The sequence below is a fragment of the Miniopterus natalensis genome, chromosome 20 (genome assembly GCF_054644295.1).
Source record: "Miniopterus natalensis isolate mMinNat1 chromosome 20, mMinNat1.hap1, whole genome shotgun sequence".
In the NCBI taxonomy this organism is placed as follows: Eukaryota; Metazoa; Chordata; class Mammalia; order Chiroptera; family Miniopteridae; genus Miniopterus; species Miniopterus natalensis.
In genome coordinates, this window is record NC_142100.1 from 13604282 (window position 1) to 13623330 (window position 19049).

Genomic DNA, 19049 nt, shown 5'->3' on the forward strand with positions numbered 1-19049 from the left:
GTCTTGTATTTTCATGTCCCTTATACGGTTTTATAATTTTCTCCTTAAAACTCTTATGTATATTTTATTAGTGCTGTAGATATTAAAAAATTAAATTTTCTCTCTATGTATTTTTTCATCTTCATCAGAGGATATTTTTTCCATTGCTTTTTCAGAGAGAGTGAAAGGGAGGGAGAGAGAGAGAGAAACATTGATGTGAAAGAGACACATGGATTGATTGTCTCTTGCATGTATCTTGACCAGGCTGGGGATCAAACCTGCAACTGAGATACATGCCCTTGGCTGGAATTGAACCCGGAATCCTTTAGTCCAAGGACTACGCTCGTTATAACCACTGAGCCAAACCTGTCAGGGCATTGCTTATGATTTAAAATCCCTTGTGGCCCACCCGGCCTGGCTCAGTGGTTGAGCATCAACCTATGATCCAGGAGATCTTAGTTCGATTCCCGGTCAGGCCACATGCCCGGGTTGTGGGTTCGATCTCCAGTAGGGGGCATGCAGATGCAGCTGATCAATGACTCTCTCACCATTGGCGTTTCTATCTCTCTCTCCCTCTTTCTCTCTGAAATCAATAAAGACTTATTTATTTATTTTTTTCAGAAGGGAGAGGGAGAAAGAGAGATAGAAACATCAATGATGAGAGACTTGTCATTGATTGGCTGCCTCCTGCACGACCTCTACTGGTGATCAAGCTGGCAACCTGGGCATGTGCCCTGACTGGGAATCGAACCTCATTCTTCTGGATCCTAGGTCATTGCTCAACTGCTGCACCATGCCTGGCCGGGCAAGACATATTTTAAATAAATAAAATGTCCCCGTGCTACCTCTAGTTATGCCTCCTTTTTCATTGCTAAAATTATTTATTACCTTTTCCCCACCCCATTTTTAAAACCAGTCTTTCCTGAGGTTTATCTAAATTAGTTTTTTTCAAACTATCAGCTATTGGTTTATTTTTATCTATTTTTTCTTTGCTTTCTAGTTTATTAATTGTCACTTTAGTATTTATTATGATTATTTTTGAATTTGCTTTGTGGGTTTTTAAAAAAATTGTTTTGTGCTCTTTATCTTCTTTTTCAGATTTACTTTTTTTTCTAACTTACTGAGTTGAATGATTATTTTAGTGTTCACTCTTCTAATACATGTATTGAAGGTTATAATTTTTTCCCAAGTACATTTTTAGCTCTATGCCATAATTTTGACATTTGGTATTAGCTATCTTTATGTAATTGATTTCTAATTTTATTGAATTATGTTCAGAGGATGTGGTCTGTATCATATCTGGTCTTTGGTGCTTGTTGAGACTTGCTTCTTGTCTAGTTTTGGTCAAAATCTCATGAATGTTTGTAAAGAACGTGTATTTGCTAATAGTTGGGCGTAACAACAGCGGTATAATCTGCTATCCATAGATAACACTTTTTAACTGTTGTTCACTTCCTCTGTAATTCTCACTGATGTTTTGTTTAAGAGAGAGTCTCTCAGCCCTAATGGGATTTATCATCTTACATTATATCTATTTGTTTACTTAAATGCCCTCCATTGGAATCTGAGCTTTTTTTTTTTTTTTTTTTAATATATCTTTATTGATTTCAGAGAGAGGAAAGGAGGGGGAGAGAGAGAGAGAAACATCAATGATGAGAGAGTCACTGATTGAGCCTGCAACCTGGGCATGTGCCCTGACCAGGAATCGAACCCCGATCGCCTGGATCCCAGGTCGATGCTCAACCGCTGAGCCACACCCGGCCGGGCGGAATCTGAGCTTCTTAAAAACAGGGACTATGTTGCACTGTTCCTAGCATAGGAAGGTGCTCAGTGAATATTTGAGGAACAAATGAATGGCTAAATAAATGAGTAAGAATTTCTCAGAGGGTAATAATATCTCTTTCCAGCAGCTGGTAGAAGCTGACTGGGTGTGCTGAAAGGAAGACCACTTGGCAAGCCTCTTAGTAGGCCACTGCTAGAGCTGGGCCCAGATTGGCTCCTGTAAGGGTGATAGGCCCTTTCCAGAAAACGACCTGGCCTCCTCAGGTTAACAGAGTTGATAGAGTTGTCGTCATCTGGGGCCCTGCTGTGCCAAGGAGGCTTTGGGCCCTCTCCTCAGGTGCATCTCTTCCTGCCCACCCACTGTAGGTACGAGTTCTCCAAAAGGAGCTTGCTGAATCCACCTCTGAAGACACGCACCCCTATAAGGAGGAGCTGGAAACAGCCTTGGAGCAGTGCTTCTACTGCCTGTACAGCTTCCCCAGCAAGAAGAGCAAGGCCAGGTACCTGGAGGAGCACTCTGCCCAACAGGTAAGGTACCACACCAGGTCCGCTGCCCCCACCCCTGCTGGGAAGAGTGGGTCTCAGGGAAGCAGGGGCTCTGAGCACTCCTGAAGGATGTCATTTGCCAACATGAAGTCCCGGGTTGGAGTTGCATCAGGAGGACAAGAAGATGGCCTGATGTATCTGATCCTTGCACAGAGTAGCTTCATAAGTGTTGACTAATCATTCAAGAATGTAGCATGGAGGTTTTTAATAGATTTTCTCTTAACAATTTGGATAATATGAATAATTTCTTAGAAGTTTTTCATTTTTTATTTTGGTTTTCAGAGCACTTTTGGGAATATTATGGCTCTGCAAATACTGTCAGTTATTCTCTTATCTTATGAATTCCATCCCCTGAATGTAAGCTCCTTTAGGCAGGGCCCCTGCTGTGGCTGCTGTAAGAGAGTGTGGAGCCACCCTGGCTCAGAGCAAGCACTTGGTCAGTATTTTTCAACCAAATGATTGATGGGGCAGCTGAGGCGAGGAGAAGGTCGGTGGCCCATGGTCCCCACCCTCTGGTTTGGCCATGTGGACTCACAAAGTACAGCCCTTAGTTTCCAGCATTTTTCTTTATAAAGACCATGCTTATGCCAGTTCAATTTTCTGCTCCTCAGACACTTGAGTTTGGGGATTACTATGGGCATTTAGATTTTTCAAAGTATACGGGACATGTTTTAAACTCTCTAATGTAACCCTGTCTACATCGACACTGCGTTTCCTTGGAAGAACTTTGCCTTTGTATTTTGCCCTGACCACACTGTGATTGGCCTCTGTCTTCTTTCAAGGTGGACCTTATATGGGAAGATGCCCTATTTATGTTTGAATATTTTAAGCCCAAGACCCTTCCTGAATTTGACAGCTACAAGACCAGCACTGTTTCTGCTGACTTGGCTAACCTCCTGAAGAGAATTGCCACCATCGTGCCCCGCACAGAGAGGCCAGCCCTGAGCCTGGACAAAGTCTCTGCGTATATTGAGGGGACCTCAGCTGAGGTAGGGGTTATGTCCTGCCTCCTCCTTCAGCACTGCTGCTTGTGCACCTTGGCTCTGCACCAGAAGTTGGAGCCATGAGAAGCGAGGGTCTGTCCTTGTGCTGATGTGAATGGTCCTGAGTTTGAAACATTACTGGTCACATTTGAGTCCCTGGCTCCATCTCCTCTTATCCTTGCCCTCTCACCTGCCAGGTGCCCTGCCTCCCAGAAGGAGCTGATCCCTCCCCTCCGGTGGTGAATGAGCTCTACTACCTGCTGGCTGATTACCATTTTAAAAACAAGGAGCAGTCCAAGGCCATCAAGTTCTACATGCATGACATCTGCATCTGCCCCGACAGGTGAGTGGCTGGCCACTGTAGCCAGTGACCTTGGTGTGAGGCCAGGCTGATGGGGCAGCTGGGGTGACTGCTGCTGAGCAAGCTCTTCACTGCCCATGGTAAGGAGGTCAAGGAAGAAGGAATGACAAGGTGGCTTAGGCTCTATAGTTATTAGGAAAGGCTTTCCATAAAAAGAAAAACAATGGAGAAAGCCTCTTCTGGAAGACCCCTGGGATGGGCATTGGGATCAGAGAAGGTACAAAGTGCCCATCTGGTTCCTGACCTGCAGGGCGAGGATATGCAGCCTGGCTCCATCCTGTGGGCTGTGGGCTGCCCCCTTTCCTAGCTCCTGCACTGGGAGGTTGGCTGATGTGTACTCCTGCTTCTTCCATTGCAATCTTTAATTATAGTTGTTTTCTCATTTCGGAGGTGAGGGAGTAATAGTAACACTAAAACAGGAGTTCTCGTTCCTTGTTCTGATGCAGTACATTGTTGGCAGTAGCGATAGTCACAGTGGTAATTGCAGAAGAGCCCATTGTTTATCTGTCCAGCTCCTGCTTTCTTCCCATTGTGCCTGGTAGCTTTTTATTAAAATGTAGTGATGGGCTTGCTGGTTCTGAGGTCCCTGCTAAGCTCATAAAGTCTGATTTGCTTGATTGAGTAGGCATATTTTCTCATGGCTGCCACACCTAGGAGGTAAACCTTGTTTCAAGGTCAAAATGAGGCTACCCTCTGTGGCTGACCTGCATCTGAAGGGTCCAGAGTAGCATCTGTAGGCAGCCTTCCTGGAAGTAACCAGGGGCCAGCCCATGGTGGTCACCCCTGAACCATGTAGGTAAGCCACCTTTTCCTCCTTGTCAGGATCCACCTTGCCATGGGGAAAGGGGTTGGGACCTGACTGTAGAAGCCGGTTTTCAGGACTTTTATAGCTTGCGGGAAAAGTTCTGACCCCTTTTGCTCAGCCTGTGGTTTCCTCCAGGCAGGGAGCCATGTGTTGACAACCTTGGCCATCTTCTCCAGGGTCACTGTGTGTGGACGGGTTTGGTAGAACAGACTAACACTCAGGCTGGCTAAGTGCTCACTGTGCGAAATAGCGAGGAGTCACCTCCTCTGCACTGCTGCCTCCATGTCTGAAAAGTGAGGGGATCACACTCTCCTTTCCATGGGGAGATGAGAGCCTGACTTGGCACCTCTCACATGACAGTCCCTCAGTCAGCAATGTGAAGGTCATGAAAGCTCAACTGCGCCTCCCTTCCACCTGCACACCCAGCTGTTCAGAAGGTATCTATCAACTCATTAGGCCCAGCCCACTAAGAGCCATGTTGAGAAGCAAGGTGTCCTGTGAGGACCTACCCCAGGACCAGGAGGGACTTGGTGGCCCTGCCCTGGGCCTCTTCATTCCAGCCCTTACAGGCATACATCAGGGAAGATGGGCTCAATCTCATCTGTGCTAGCCAGACTGGAAGTTTGGATACTAGTTTTTTTTTTTTCTGTAAATCTTCTGAGCCTACTGGGTATAGATGAAGCCCACAGCAGACAGCTGAGTGGATAATGGAATGTTCTGGCTGCAGGGTTTGTTGGTGGTTCCCGTGGGAACACAATATCTGTGAGGATGCTAGTGACATGAGGTTTTATCTTTCTTTTTTCTTTGTCCACCTGTGTTCACCATTCCTTCTCTTGCTGAGCTGGAAGTGGCCCAACTTGGCCAGGCATTTTGTAGAGTGGCATTTGGCAAGGGTGAGGCTGGGAGTACAGCTCATCTCCACTGCCAAAGAAACAACTCTAAGCCCAGTGCCAGGACTGGGCCTGCCTAGCACACGGGCTCTGGACACTTCCTCCTTCTGAAATCATGTTGTCATCATTCCTTAGGGTCCAGTGTCCCTTTAGGTCAGCAGTCTCTGAATGTGAGCAATGCACTGCTCTGTTAGAATCAGGAACCCATCTCAGAACAAGGCTCATGGTAGCACACAGAAGAGCATTCTAAATTTAGTGGCAATGTGTCTGTCTTCTTGGTTACTTGTATTTGTGACAGGAGGTAGCAGTTTTCATTTTGGTACTCCTGCAGACACAGGGGCATGCACCCTGATGTGGTCTCTTTCCTTAAGGCAAGGATAAAGGGAGTTGCTAAAGGTGCTTTGGAAATTAAGAGAGGAAACTCCCCAGTGTGACAGGAGCTGGCCTAGTGGATTGTTCCTCACTCAGTTCCCAGCATCTGAAGGGGGGTTTGACACACCTACCCTCTTGCTCCCTTCCCCAGGGTGACCTGGACAGAGCTGGGGAAAACTTGGTGGCCCTGGATCCCCAGGCCTCTGAGGAGAAAAGGGTACACTCAACCTCCTCCTACATGAAGGGTAAGGTCTTCATTTTTGCTGCCCTCCTGTCACCATTAAGCCTTTAGGTCTTTGTTCACACTGTCTCATCTTTGGGTACCTGGAGTGCAGCAAAAATGTGAACTTCACAGGTTTCCTCTGTCCTTACCGCATTTTGGGGACTGTCAAATAGTTCAAGAAGCCAGTTAGCCAGTTTTAAAGTTAGTATAACATGGGTTAAGAATTATCAGCCTGTAGAGGATAGCATCTGCATGTGATCGCTATCTTTTCTGCTCTCTGTACTAGCACTCAGAAAATTCCTGACTCTTTCAAGTGCCCAGAAATCATCCTGGTCTTGGTGTCTTTGTGCCGTTTACCCTTTTAGAGAGGCTTCTGCATTCTCACTATCAGTTTCTTTTAGGTCATCTTAGAATGGTAGGCTCAGCCATTACATGGTCCCCTCACACTCTGTCTTGCTGCTGGGATCTGCACTGGAGAGGGTCCAGAGGGAGAATGGGGTAGGAGCTGGGTGGCTGTGGTCTTAGGGGTCTTGGCTGCCCTGTGCTTTTGATTAGGGCGTATGTCGACAGCAGGCTCTGTCAGTGCAGGGTTGGTTAAGGTTATAGCTGAATGAGAACCTTCCTGTCGCCTTGGGGCCATAGATTCACTGCCTTGTAGAATATCCCTCTCCCTTTCCATCAGAGACATTCTCTGGGTAACCCCTCAAAGTAGGGGAGCAGAGTCCAGAAGCCCATCCATGTTGGAGAGCACAATTTGAGCTCCAGTTGGTAGTGATTCTCTTAGAGCAGTTACTGAGTGCCTGTAGGTGATGATGAACTTAAAATACATGTATCATGGTGCCCGGCAGCTCTTCTCTTAAGGTAGGTCTTCTTAACCGTATTTCACGAGTCAGGAACCAAGGCTCAGAGACACAATTGGTCAGGTCACAGTCATGGAGTTAGTGAATGATGGAGCTGGGTTCTGGCCCTGGTTTGGAAGATGGGCTCCCATAGTGGCTGTTTGCCTTGCCCTCCAGACAGTTGTGTATGTAGTGCCGTAAGGGCAATAGTGTGTTTACTGGTGTTTTTGTCATGACCACAGGTTCGATTCCTGGGCAGGCATGGCCCTGGCCCGGGCCAGTCGTATTCAGGACAAGCTGAATTCCAATGAGCTGAAGAGTGATGGGCCTATCTGGAAGCATGCCACGCCTGTCTTGAATTGCTTCCGGCGGGCCCTGGAGATTGACAGCTCTAACCTGTCCCTGTGGATCGAATATGGCACCATGTCTTATGCATTGCACTCCTTCGCCTCTCGCCAGCTGAAACAATGGAGAGGCGACCTGCCCTCTGAGCTCGTGCAGCAGGTAAGGAAGGGCGCTATGGAAGGGCTGCTGTCTAGCTGTCTGACCAGAGTGCCCTGGGTCAGCAAAGTTCTGTCCTAGCCATTCTTTGCTCCTGTCCTCACAGCTGTCCTGGGAGCTCACAGATGATTCCATGAGACTCAAGCCTTGGTCAGTGACAGCTTTGTCCCTGGTCGTTGGGCACCCAGTCTGGTGTGGGCAAATTCAAGGCCAGCTGTGTGGCCTGAGGGAAGAACTTGACATCCTTGCTGTGATTTTGGCTGTAAATGGGCTGACCGTTCCTTCTTTGTGGCAATATTTTGACAGCCAACATCTCTCTCACTGGCCAGCCCCGGGGCAGGTCCCCTGGCTACAAGATAAATGAGGTGCCACACAGAGGATGCACCTCCTGCTCTGAGGATGGAGAGATAATGTGAGGGTGTCTAGCAGAGCTTCTGAAACAGGGCATATACTCAGCAGCTCTCCCTTCTGTTCATGGTTGGGGTGTTCTGACTGCCATACCCACCAAAGGCAGGGATACTGGCAGTGTGTCCTTTATGTGAGGCTCCACCTCTTGGTGGGCATCAGCATGGTGCCAGATGGGGGGCTTTTCCATAGTCACTATTTCTTTCTCAGTAGGTGTCTATATGAGCCCCGGTGGCAGAGCTGTGTGGGCAGAGGGCTAGTGACTTGGTCAAAACCACACAGCTACAGAGCAGTCAGAATAGAAGGACTCCATGTAAATGGCTACCTTTTACTTATACAGATTTGCCTCAGAATCCCATTTGGGCAGGTTTATGATGGAGTCACTTGGTTTGTGCAATGTTTTGGCCCTGTACCATGATTCTTTCTACCATAGTTCACCCAGTGTTGGTGTCTTTCCCTGGAAGTGTTTGACAGAGTACTAACGGTAGCTCTAGGCTCCTTTGTGTTAGCCCCAGGGCCATTGCTATAGGAGATTCACAGAAATAAGCATCCACGGGACAGATGCCCATAGGGCAGCCTCCCAATGCACAATGGACAGAGGTACTGCTCTCCCAAGCTGTGAGCAGCACCCTTACCAGAGCCTCGTGCCCAAAGCCTCTTTTCTCCTCTGGCCCCTGAGATGAGATGAGAAAAGGCTGCAGCCTCTCTGCCATGAAGCCAGGACCATGAAGAGGCCAGAGATGTGGGGTGCTCGGAACAACTGCCTTTGTGCCCCACACAAGCAGTGTTCACTCCTGCTCCTAGCCTAGGAGCTTTGGGATGAAAGGACGTGGGTGCACCTGATAGCTGACATCCTGCATGGATAGCACCCAGGATGCTGGCCTGGAGTCTCATACATGGACTGGAAAAATGGTTGTCTGAGTTGGAAAGCCTCTTAGAGTCTGATGCTCTGTCTTAGCAGTTTCCACCTATAGTGTGTGAGAGGATTGTTGGAGGTGCTGCTACAGATGCATAGGCTCCAAGTCAGTGGAGCTTGGGTGGGGCTCAGGGATCTGCCCTTTTATAAGCACCCTAGGTCCCTGGAAGGGTGTGGAGAAAGGGTGGGAAGTCCTCTGGGACCCCAGGGGTGTACATTCTCTCTGGTGCTGTGGAGCTGGGTGCTGGGTGCATGTCTTCTCCAGCTCTGCCTTCCCACCCTAATGAGAGGGTGAGGGAATAAGGTGCTCATTGCCAGCCATTCGGGCTCTTCTCAGAATGTCTGCCCTGGCTACCTGGCCTCCTCAGGCTGATGTGGCAGAGCTACTGTTGGCTTAGTCCTCCTGGCAGTGATGGCCGGCAGCCCACTCAGCCTCTGCTCCATGCTTTCTTCCCCTCCCAGGCACAGGGCCTCACTGCAGCCACATAGGTCATAGTTGAGACCTTTAGAAGGGTGTCAGTAGGTACTTCATAAATGTATAAACTATTTGATACTGCAGGGGAACGTAGAAGAAAGAACATGGAGTTGACATGAAGCTGGGTTTCAGTTCAGTTCTGTTGCCTTACTTGATGTGAGCTTCTGAGGAGTCCCCAGGCCTCTCCATAGTGTCTCATCTATGAAATGGTGATAGCACTTCTGTGTCTCAGGGTTGCTGAGAGGATTACCAATTTTTAAGCAAGGCAGCAGGGCTTCCTACCAGGGTAAGGCATGATCTGACCATGTAGGTTCTGGTCATGCTCCTAAGGCTGGTCTGGTGTTGTGGTCTCATTACAGATGGAGGGCCGGCGCGATAGCATGCTAGAGACAGCCAGGCACTGTTTCATGTCAGCAGCCCGCTGCGAGGGTGACGGTGATGAGGAGGAGTGGCTCATCCACTACATGCTGGGCAAGGTGGCTGAGAAGCAGCAGCAGCCGCCCACTGTTTACCTGCTGCACTACAGGCAGGCTGGCCACTACCTACATGAGGAGGCTGCCCGTTACCCCAAGAAGATCCACTACCACAACCCACCCGAGCTGGCCATGGAGGCCCTGGAGGTGACACTGTGCTGGCCCTGGGCGGGGAAGCAGGGCAGGGGCGGGCCAGTTTCTCTGTCCCCCTGGGGAGAGGGCATGCGGTCCCAGTGACTGCCCTGCAACCCACTGGAAACCTGTGTTTAGCAGCTTTGTGTGCAATTAAATTAAAGCAGCCTTTCTTATCTTTCTAAGGGCTGCTTGCCATCCTTTCTGGGAGAGTGATGGTTTAATCGTCTTTCCTCATTAGCACACACAGGTTCCTAGAACCTGGCTTTGATGACACTAGTGCGGTGCAGCATTCACACCCTGTAGCTGGCAGGAGGAGGGCAGGCACCCTGTTCTCCAGGTGCAGATGAGACATCTGAGGCCCACCTTGGCAGGACTGAGCCAGGGGAGCAGCCTGTTCTCTTAACCCCAGGTTCGGGGCCTCCCACTGCCCCCCAAGAGCAGAGAGCACTTATTTATTGCTTAGATTTGCTATGTTTTCTGGATCATTTCACATGATGCTCTTACTGATGCTCATGGCAGTCCTGTGATGCCATGTTGGGTGATGTGTTGGGTGGCCATGACCAGCACATTCTGTAGGGAGGAAACTGAGGACACTGGTGTGGATCCAGATATGCTTGGCCTGGCTCAGGGCTCCCTGCTTCCTGTGACCCAGAACTTGTTAGCTTTGCCCTTTCTGAGACTGGGTCCCCAGCCCCCCCAGATCCCACATGCCTAGCTTCTGGGAGTTTGGGGCAAAATCTACTTGCTTATGCCTTTTCTGCCTTTATGTATTTTTTCTGATTATAAAATCAGCATAGCTCATGCCTTGGCCGGTGTGGCTCAGTTGGTTGGGCGTCATCCCATGCACCAAAAGGTTGCCCGTTTGGTTCCTGTCAGGGCACATGCCCGGGTTGCAGGCTCCATCCCTAGTAGGGGGCGTGCAGAAGGCAGCCAGTTGATGTTATGCTTTCACATGGATGTTTCTCTTTCTCTCTCCCTCTCTCTTCCTCTCTCTCTAAAAATCAATAAAAATATTAAAATTAACATAGCCCTGTCCCATGTGGCTGAGTTGGTTGGAGCCTTGTCCTGTACACCAAAAGGCAGCAGGTTCAGTTTCTGGTCAGGGCACATACCCGGTTTGCAGGTTCAATCCCTGGTCATGGTGCTTATGGGAAGCAACTGGTCAATATTTCAATATTTCTCTCTCACATCGATGTTCCTGTCTCTCTCTTTCTCTCTCTCCTCCTTATTCTAAATCAATGAAAAACACATCCGTGGGTGAGGATTTTTAAAAATTAAATTAAATGCATACACATATTCATGGTTAAAAATATAAGAATCAAACAATTCAAAAGTGTTTAAAATTAAAAGTTTGAGTCCCCAGTGATTCTAGTCCCCCCCATCCCAGTCATACCTGTGTACAGTTTGGACATATCCTTATATTTATAGATTTTTTTTCCTACTACATATAGATACATTATCATTTAGCAACTTGCCTTTTTCATTGGATAAGATGTAGTAGAAGGAATGTAGGCTTCCTTCCATGTCCTGTGCCCTCTAGTCTGGCTGAGCATCCATGTATTTTCCTGGCCCTTCCTCATGGGTTTGACCTTCTCTTCTACTTCTTCCATGACAGGGCACAATCAGGGCATAGCCCTGAACACATTTCAGGGACAACACAACTGAGTACAGTTGAGCCTTGAACAATGAGGGGGTTAGGGGCACTGGCTGCCCATGCAGTCGAAAATCCACTTATACCTACAGCTGGCCTTCCACATACTGATTCCCAACCACCAGTTGATCTTTGAACAACATGGGTTTGAACTGCACAGGTCAATTGAAAAAATTCCATGTATACATATATCTGCCCAATTAAACCTGCATTGTTCAAGGGTCAACTGTATTTCCAAGGGTTATTTGACATTGGATCAACAATGTCTCCTTGCCCTAAAAGATTGTATTGATATATGAACTTTTATGTTTTTCATCAACCTAGCTAGTATCCTCTTTTTAATATTTGATAATCTTGTAAGCAAGCAAAAGTCTCATTTTTTAAAATTTGCCCTTTTAAATGATTCATACTGAGTGGCTTATAGCAGCTCTTTTCAGGCTATATTTGTAGAGGGAGGGATTCATCTGCAAGACTTCCTATCGAGGGTGTCTTCAGCATTTTCCTGGTTGCTGTCATTCACAGCCCCAGGTCCACATCCTTCCTCATCACAGCTCTTTCATGCTTTTCACTCTGGCTTCATGTGCCTCTCCTTGGAGGGACTTCCACTTGGGGATGAGAAGCCTGAGGCCCGGAGGACTGGCATGAGTTGGCCTAAGTCAGCAGCAGGTGAGAAGGGCAGGCAGCAGGGGCCAGATCCCACTGAACCCGGGGCGCTCAGGAGGCACCTCTGGGCAGCACTGAGCCCTCTTGCAGTGGGAGGTGGTCCTGCACTTGGGAAAATGACAGCTCTGTTTTTCTTCCATGGTTTTTTCTTCAACTTTTGGCCTCTGCTGCTACCTGATAGAACCAATGAGCAGGCAGGATGGTGGCCTCGTGGGACCCAGTAACTTCCAGATGAGGAACAGGCCTCAGCTGTGTAGACTGCCCTCCCCGCGCATACCACACTGACTCAGGAGAGTGGGCGCTTAGTTGGAACATGTGCATATCTTGCTTTAAAAATGACATTTATCTTAAGAACTGAACCTTGCCCTTGTGAAAATTCCTCTCTACTGTTGAGCCCTCATTCAAATACTTTACCTACTTCGAGGATAAACTTTGCTAGTTGGATACCTTGTCCTCCCCCGAGTGTGGCCGCCTGGGCACCTGCAGTGCCTGAGAGGTTTCCTACATCTGAGAATGGAATTGCTGGTCCAATTCCTCTGTGGTCCATGGGTGGGCTGGAGGAGAGGGGCTCTGGGTGGGAGCCCCTCTGTCTGGGATGTCCCCTTGAGAGTGCTGCCAGGGCCAGACCTTCAGGCATCTCACTTGGGTAGTTCCTTGGCAGCAATCTCTTGAGCACCACCTCTGGGTGGCTGGTTAATTAGGGCCTGTAGCCACAGTGGTTCTCAGCCTTCGTGGCACCCATTATGCCATCCGAAGGAGCATGTGCCACAGGTGGGAGCCTGCCTTACATCCACACCTGGGTGGGAAGGTCAGGCCAAGTTGACTATGGAGGTGCCTATGTGTGGTGTGGAATTTGCTTGGGGGCAGTAAAGGGCAGGAGACAGGATGGACCTGGGTTTAACCTGACTGGGCTTTCTTGCTCTAAGGCCTTGGGCAACTCACTTCACACATTTGTAAATGGATTCGAGGAAGTGAAGCTCCCTTTCTGTGGGAGCCAAGAGAGGGGCAGAAAGAGGGCAGTATGCTCATGTGCCTTGAAAGAAGGAGAGACCCAGTGAGCAGAACTGAGGGGTTGTTACTCTAATTATCTTATCAGCACATGCCTATTATTGGGTCTGTGTTTAGGCTGGAATGCTGATAGTTTGTGTGTATATGAATTGTCAGAGCTTGCTTTGAATGAGTGATAGGTTGGCTGGCTTAAAAACTAATGAGAAAAGGTAGTGTGTGATAGCGCGTCTCCTGTTAGGGCCCCACACTTCCTGGCTGACTGATCCGTGGGAAGAACCTGAGCCACTGGAAGGGCTGCTCACACTTGAGTGTCACCCCTTAGGTGTACTTCCGGCTCCATGCTTCCATCCTGAAGCTCCTGGGGAAGCCCGATTTTGGGGTTGGTGCGGAGGTCCTGGTCAACTTCATGAAGGAGGCTGCAGAAGGACCCTTTGCCAGGGGCGAGGAGAAGAATACACCCAAAGCTTCAGAAAAGTGAGTAGCATGCTGTCATCTAGCAGCTTATCTCCTGAGTACCATGATGGTTTATTTATGGCAAGGTGGGTTTGAAGAGGTACTGCTGAGTAAACTAGGGTTCATGGAGTTTCTGGGTCTCATCTGGAGATCCGTGATGGCTGGGCTGAGGTATTTCTATTGAACTTGAGAAGGAGAGATTAAGTATATTTCCAGTCACCTCACTCTGTGGCCATGCCTGGTCCACCTCATCCTCCAGGGCAGATCCTGCAGAGAAGCCAACTCATCCCCGCTTCCTGCTGGGGCACAGCTCTGCCCTGTGCAGAACACTGTGGGAGAGCAGTTTTCATGTTGCTGACTCTTGCTCCTGAGTCCTCTTCCAGGGCCTCTCCCAAGCATGGTGGCCCTCTGAGGGTCTGGTCTACTGCCCATTCTTCCAAGGAGGAGGGAGGGGTGTGGGAGGCAGGGACTCTGCAGTGTCAGAGGGCTTGAGAATGCTGGGGCTCTGGTTCGTCCTCCTCATTGGGCCTGGGACAGAACCCCAGGCCTCCCCTTGACTGTTAGTTTTATCTGTGGGTGTCCATATCCTGGAGCTTTGGCTCATCTCACCCCACCTTTGTACTTCTACCTGGCTGGGAACTGTGCCAGAGGGACTGCTTTGGTGCCCTAGAACACCATCCAGAGGGGTGAGGGGAAGTGCATGGGAGCTGTGGGCTCTCGGGAAGGGTGGCTTGGGGACTTGACAGCTTGGAAGGGCATTGTCTCAGCCCTGCACAGTTCTTCAGTGCCATGTGGAGATTCTGACCTGCACCCTAACTCTGCCCCATAGGGAGAAGGCCTGCCTGGTGGACGAGGACTCCCACTCTTCAGCTGGGACACTGCCGGGCCCCGGAGCCTCCCTTCCCTCCTCCTCTGGCCCAGGTCTGACATCCCCACCTTACACAGCCACTCCGATTGACCACGATTACGTCAAATGTAAAAAACCCCACCAGCAGGCGACGCCGGACGGTACAGTCCCTGTTCTCCCTACTGCCAGCCCAGGGCGGCACGCCAATCGGGGGCGGGAGCTTTGGGCGATAAGTCGCTTTGTTTTGGTGAGGGGGGTGCTGGGTCTGGGGTGACACGGGCAATGTTGTGGCTGTTCATTAACCTCATGGACTCACGGTGATTCTGTGCTTCCAAGACATGCTCAGGGTCGCCACCTGCCAGCTCGCCCACCTGGGAGCCGGGGTGGGGTGAGGCAGGCTAAAGCACTTTGCCCCTCTGAGCCTGCATTTTCCCACCTGCAAAATGGGCACTGAAAGGCAGTTGGACGACTGTGGGCTTGCTATCAGTCTGCGGGCTGCCTGTAGTGGCTTCTGTGCAGGCGGTTGTGTTATTATGGCATGCCCTCTGATGGTCATGGGAAGGCTGTGACTGTGCTGAGTCTGTCACCCCTGGGAATCCAGACAGGTTGGGGTTGTCAGCTGGAACTGTACAAGGCCATCCCATGTGGGATGGGGCAGGTGGCGACTGTTCAACCACATTCCTTACTAACGTTAGGAGGCTCGCATGCTGGCCTCATAGCTTGACTTCATGCTCTCCTCACATTTATAGTGATAGCTGGTGACAGGGTATTTGCTGGAATGAGCCAAAGTGGTGGACTTAGAGGGCCCTTAAAGAAGAGCCTTGTGAAGATAGTGACAATGCTGAGAGACACCCAGGTCCTTTCATGTTACGCATCTCATTGGGGCTGTGGGGAAATGGGCCTTGCTCTGCCTTCCCCAGGGCAATGGGACCCCCTAGCCGCCCAGTATTTGGGTTCCTGGAAAGCCCAGGCATCGTGGAGTGAGTGAAGTTGAGAGCAGGTTTAGAGAAGAGCTGGCGAAGGATGACAAGGTGGCAGTGCTCAACTGCTCTGGACTGGGGGACATTTGGTGACCTGAGAGGCAAGGAGAGTTGCAAGTGACCCCTCCTGGGTTCAGTTTGACCTGCAGTGTGTGTGTTGAGAGAGGGGCTGCTGATCCACGTGTATGCTGTGTGGCTCTATCACCTCCCTCCGGTCAGGCTGTTGGACCCTCCCTGACCACCCCAGAGGGTTGAGTAGAGATGGGAATAACTGGCCTGCCTGCTCTCCCATGCTTCAATCTGCAGACATTCCCAAAGTAAGGTCCTTCTCCCTTCTTATTTAACACAAGCTAAATAGGAAAACTACCATGCACTTAACCTTTACTCATGAAAATACTGAGAAAACACATTGGAAGTAAATCCTGCTCAGGGGATTAGTTTCAACCAGGTACTTCCTGTGAGGCTTTAGTACCCTGCTGGCTTTCAGGAGAGAGGACTGCTTCTCACAGTTGTCCACAGCTTGGGGCTGGCACTGTCCTCAGCCTTGCAGGCTTGAGCCAAACTCAGGCAGCAGGAATTGTGCTTGGCTCTGTCAGCCCACAAAGCTGGGTATGCCCCCCTGGTGTGGGCACCCAGGGGAGCAGAGGAGGAGGGAGGCAGGATTGCCTCAGAAAGGGGCTGTGATGCCACCTGGCATTACTGCCCAGACATCCCATGTTGATGCACAAGTGTGCACGGAGCAGTGGGGGAGCAAGAATGCTGGGGTCTGGTGCTGTTGTGATATGTCCTGGGTGACAATATAATGGTTCTTTGTCGTAGAAGTTTGCAGAGGGAGCCAGACAAATGGGTTTTCAATGGTTGTAAAAAATTTTTTTCAAAGTGATTCCTGTCAATGATACAGAGTCCTCACAGTTACCCTGTAGGCTTGGCCATATGTTCTGTGCTTCACGAGGAAGCCCAGCTGAGGGCAGGTGATGGCTCATCCAGCGCCACGTGACTAGTTGGGCCAGAGCCAAGGGAGAGCTGGGGTCTCAGTCTTTTTTTACCCCAGGCCAGGGTGAGACTACCACAAGGACGGTCCCTGTGCCCGCTGACTTAATGGAGACTGGGTCTATGTGTGTGTGTCCCTTTTTGTTGGAGTGTCCCTGGTATCAGGGCTGTTAAGAACACCTTGGTCAATAACTTGGCCTGGCTCAACTGGCCTTTGGAATGTGTCCATAGTGACTCTGTTGGACTGGCCAAGACATTTGCTATCTGCCTGATGGGCTTAATGTCACCACAGAATGTGGAGCCAGAAAGGGCCTCAGAGGATTAAGGCTGAGCCTTCTGTGGGGTTCTCTAGCCTGCCTGTGGCTGACCATCCAGGTGTTCCATCAGTACTGTGCCAGGTGCACAGGACAGTCCTGGTCACTGCAGCAGACTCTTAGAAGGGGAGACAGATAGGAATCAGTGAATTACACAGCTCAGGGTTGGGGTGCAACTGAATCTGTCCCAGAAAGGTCTGGCCTGGCCTCTTGGTGGGGTGGGAGACCTTCCTGAAGGAGGCAAAGCTTAGCCAGGATCTGAGGGGTATGTCGGTATTTCCCATGAAGGGTTGGGTGAGAGGAACCAAGCAGGGGTCAGAAGAGTGGGGGCCACAGGGGCTGGTGTCCATGGTTGCAGGATGCCCATCTGACCCCATTTACAGCATGAACAGAGGTTGCCCTGAGCCCCAAGTTGTAGGGTGTGGGCTAGGTGGACCTTCCAGGGGAGCCCAGGGTGCCTTGTGCCAACCCCCTATCCAACATTCATCCTCACCTGCCATGCTGTCACCGTTTGTGTCATGTCCTGTCTGTGCTCATTCTCGCCTGCTTGCCCACACTGCCTCCGTCAATATTGCCCGTGCTGCCCCTAACCCTGACCACACTCTGTCTCCAGGCTTTGTCTTTCTGCTTGCACTGTCACGGCTCGCTTCAGGGGACAGCGCAGACCGCATGCTTCGCCCTCAGTCCGGCTCCTTGCTCCCCCTGTGACCAGGAGTGCCTCCATATCTGCTGGTCCTGTGACTTGGAGAGTGTGTGTTTGATGTGCTTGGCTTCTGCCCACAGCCCATCTTCCCAGCTCTGGACAGATGCAGATGCAGCAGTGGCCTCTACTGCCTGCCTGCCTGGCAGGTGTCTCAGTCCTGTATTCCCATTGCTTTGCTCTTTCTTGCTTTAAAAAACAACAAAGGCAACAGACTCTAAGATACCAAGTTATTTTAATAAGGAAAGGTATGTAAAAATACAATTGTGCACAGTAGCCAAGATGCTATGAGGGAAGAACTGCAGTTGGCAGTCAGTGCTGGAGAACAGGCCTGGCCTGGTGTCCACTCACTGGCCTCCTGTCCCAGGGCAGGGGAAGTCAGCTGATGGTGGGTAAGCTGTGTCCTTTTGAACAGGCCTCTTCAAAGTGAGAGGGACTCTCAGTGCAGCTCAGTTTGTCTTGCATGTCCCCCTTGGAATAGGGACTGGTTTGGGGGCAGGGAGGGAGGCTGGTAGAGGGCAGAGCCAGTCACTACATTTGTTCTCCTCTCCTTCATTCTTACGTTTTATAAAACCTCTTCTGGCCACCCTGGCCAGTTTGGCTCATTGGGTAGAGCATCAGCCCTTGGACCAAAGGGTTGTGGGTTTGATTCCTGGTCAAGGGCGCATACCTGGGTTGTAGGCCCTGGTCAGGACATGTGTGGGAGGCAACCAACCAATTGATGTGTCTCTCTTACATTGATGTTTCTTTCTCCCTTCTACTCTCTCTAAAAAAAAAAAAAAAAACAATGAAAAAAATATCCTCAGGTGAGGATTAACCAAAAAACAACCAAAAACAAAACAAAACCCACACCTCTTCAGGTTATAGCTTGTCATGGCATTTATTGAGTGCCTGCTGTGTGCTAGGAGTGGAAGAGGGAGCCTTGGGGAAAACCAAGACGAGGGCACCCTGATCCCTGCTGCCTGGTTGCGTCTGTGATTCCATAGGCAGTGTCATGGGGCAGTGGTCGGTGCTAAGAGGAACTGCTGTGAGCTGGCTCTGGGGTTCGGTGGATTTGAGGACTTACTAGAGGGTGCGGGCCTCCAGAGAAGCCTTTTGGACATTTGGGGTGATGGACAATGGGAGCAAAGACATAAGGTTGGAGAGTCCTATGGCTTTTGAATACTGAGGTGACTGGGTGGACAGAAGGAGACCTTGAGAGGAGAGAGCTGGGGAACCAGCTGGGCCCAAAGGGGCTCCCTTCCTAAAGTAGAGAGGTGATGTGGCCATGGCATCTCTCTGTCTCTTGGCTCTAAATGAGGCAGACTCTCCCATCATCCTTTGTTTGACGAGCCTTCCTGGGCACCTCACCAGATAACTGGGCGTGCCCCTGGCTCTACCTGACAACAGCTGCTCCTCTTCCCCTGGCATTTGTGTTACGAGGCAATTGCCCACCTGCCTTTGGATAGGAGAATGCTTAAAGCTTCCCCAAGGCCTTCCTGGTCAGTGCCTTGCCTGGCTTGGGGACCAGAGTAATGCGTGGTGAGGGGCACAGGATGAGGGGCACACCATGAGAGATGCACAGGAGGCCAAGTCTTCTCCCACTCTGAGCACAGGGTCCTGGTGGGGCAGTGCCACTGTCTGAGTGTGTTGGGGCTGCAAGCTGCCTGGTGCTGCTTTGGTCAGCCCTCATTGGTAAACATTAGCAGAGAAAGGGCAGGGGGTGAACCTGGCTGCTCAGTGATGCCTTGGTACCCCCCTGCTGCTACTCATGTGTGG

General features: G+C 50.2%; 1 protein-coding gene across 1 annotated transcript in view; it reads left to right on the top strand.

Moving 5' to 3' along the window:
* CABIN1 (calcineurin binding protein 1) overlaps positions 1-19049 on the top strand; it is a 117715-nt gene that overhangs the window by 37242 nt on the left and 61424 nt on the right. The window contains exons 20-26 of the mRNA XM_016204301.2: positions 2128-2289; positions 3090-3296; positions 3488-3633; positions 7023-7284; positions 9437-9697; positions 13330-13481; positions 14290-14468. Coding sequence (XP_016059787.2) covers positions 2128-2289; positions 3090-3296; positions 3488-3633; positions 7023-7284; positions 9437-9697; positions 13330-13481; positions 14290-14468 — 1369 coding nt within the window. The remainder of the gene's footprint in view (positions 1-2127; positions 2290-3089; positions 3297-3487; positions 3634-7022; positions 7285-9436; positions 9698-13329; positions 13482-14289; positions 14469-19049) is intronic.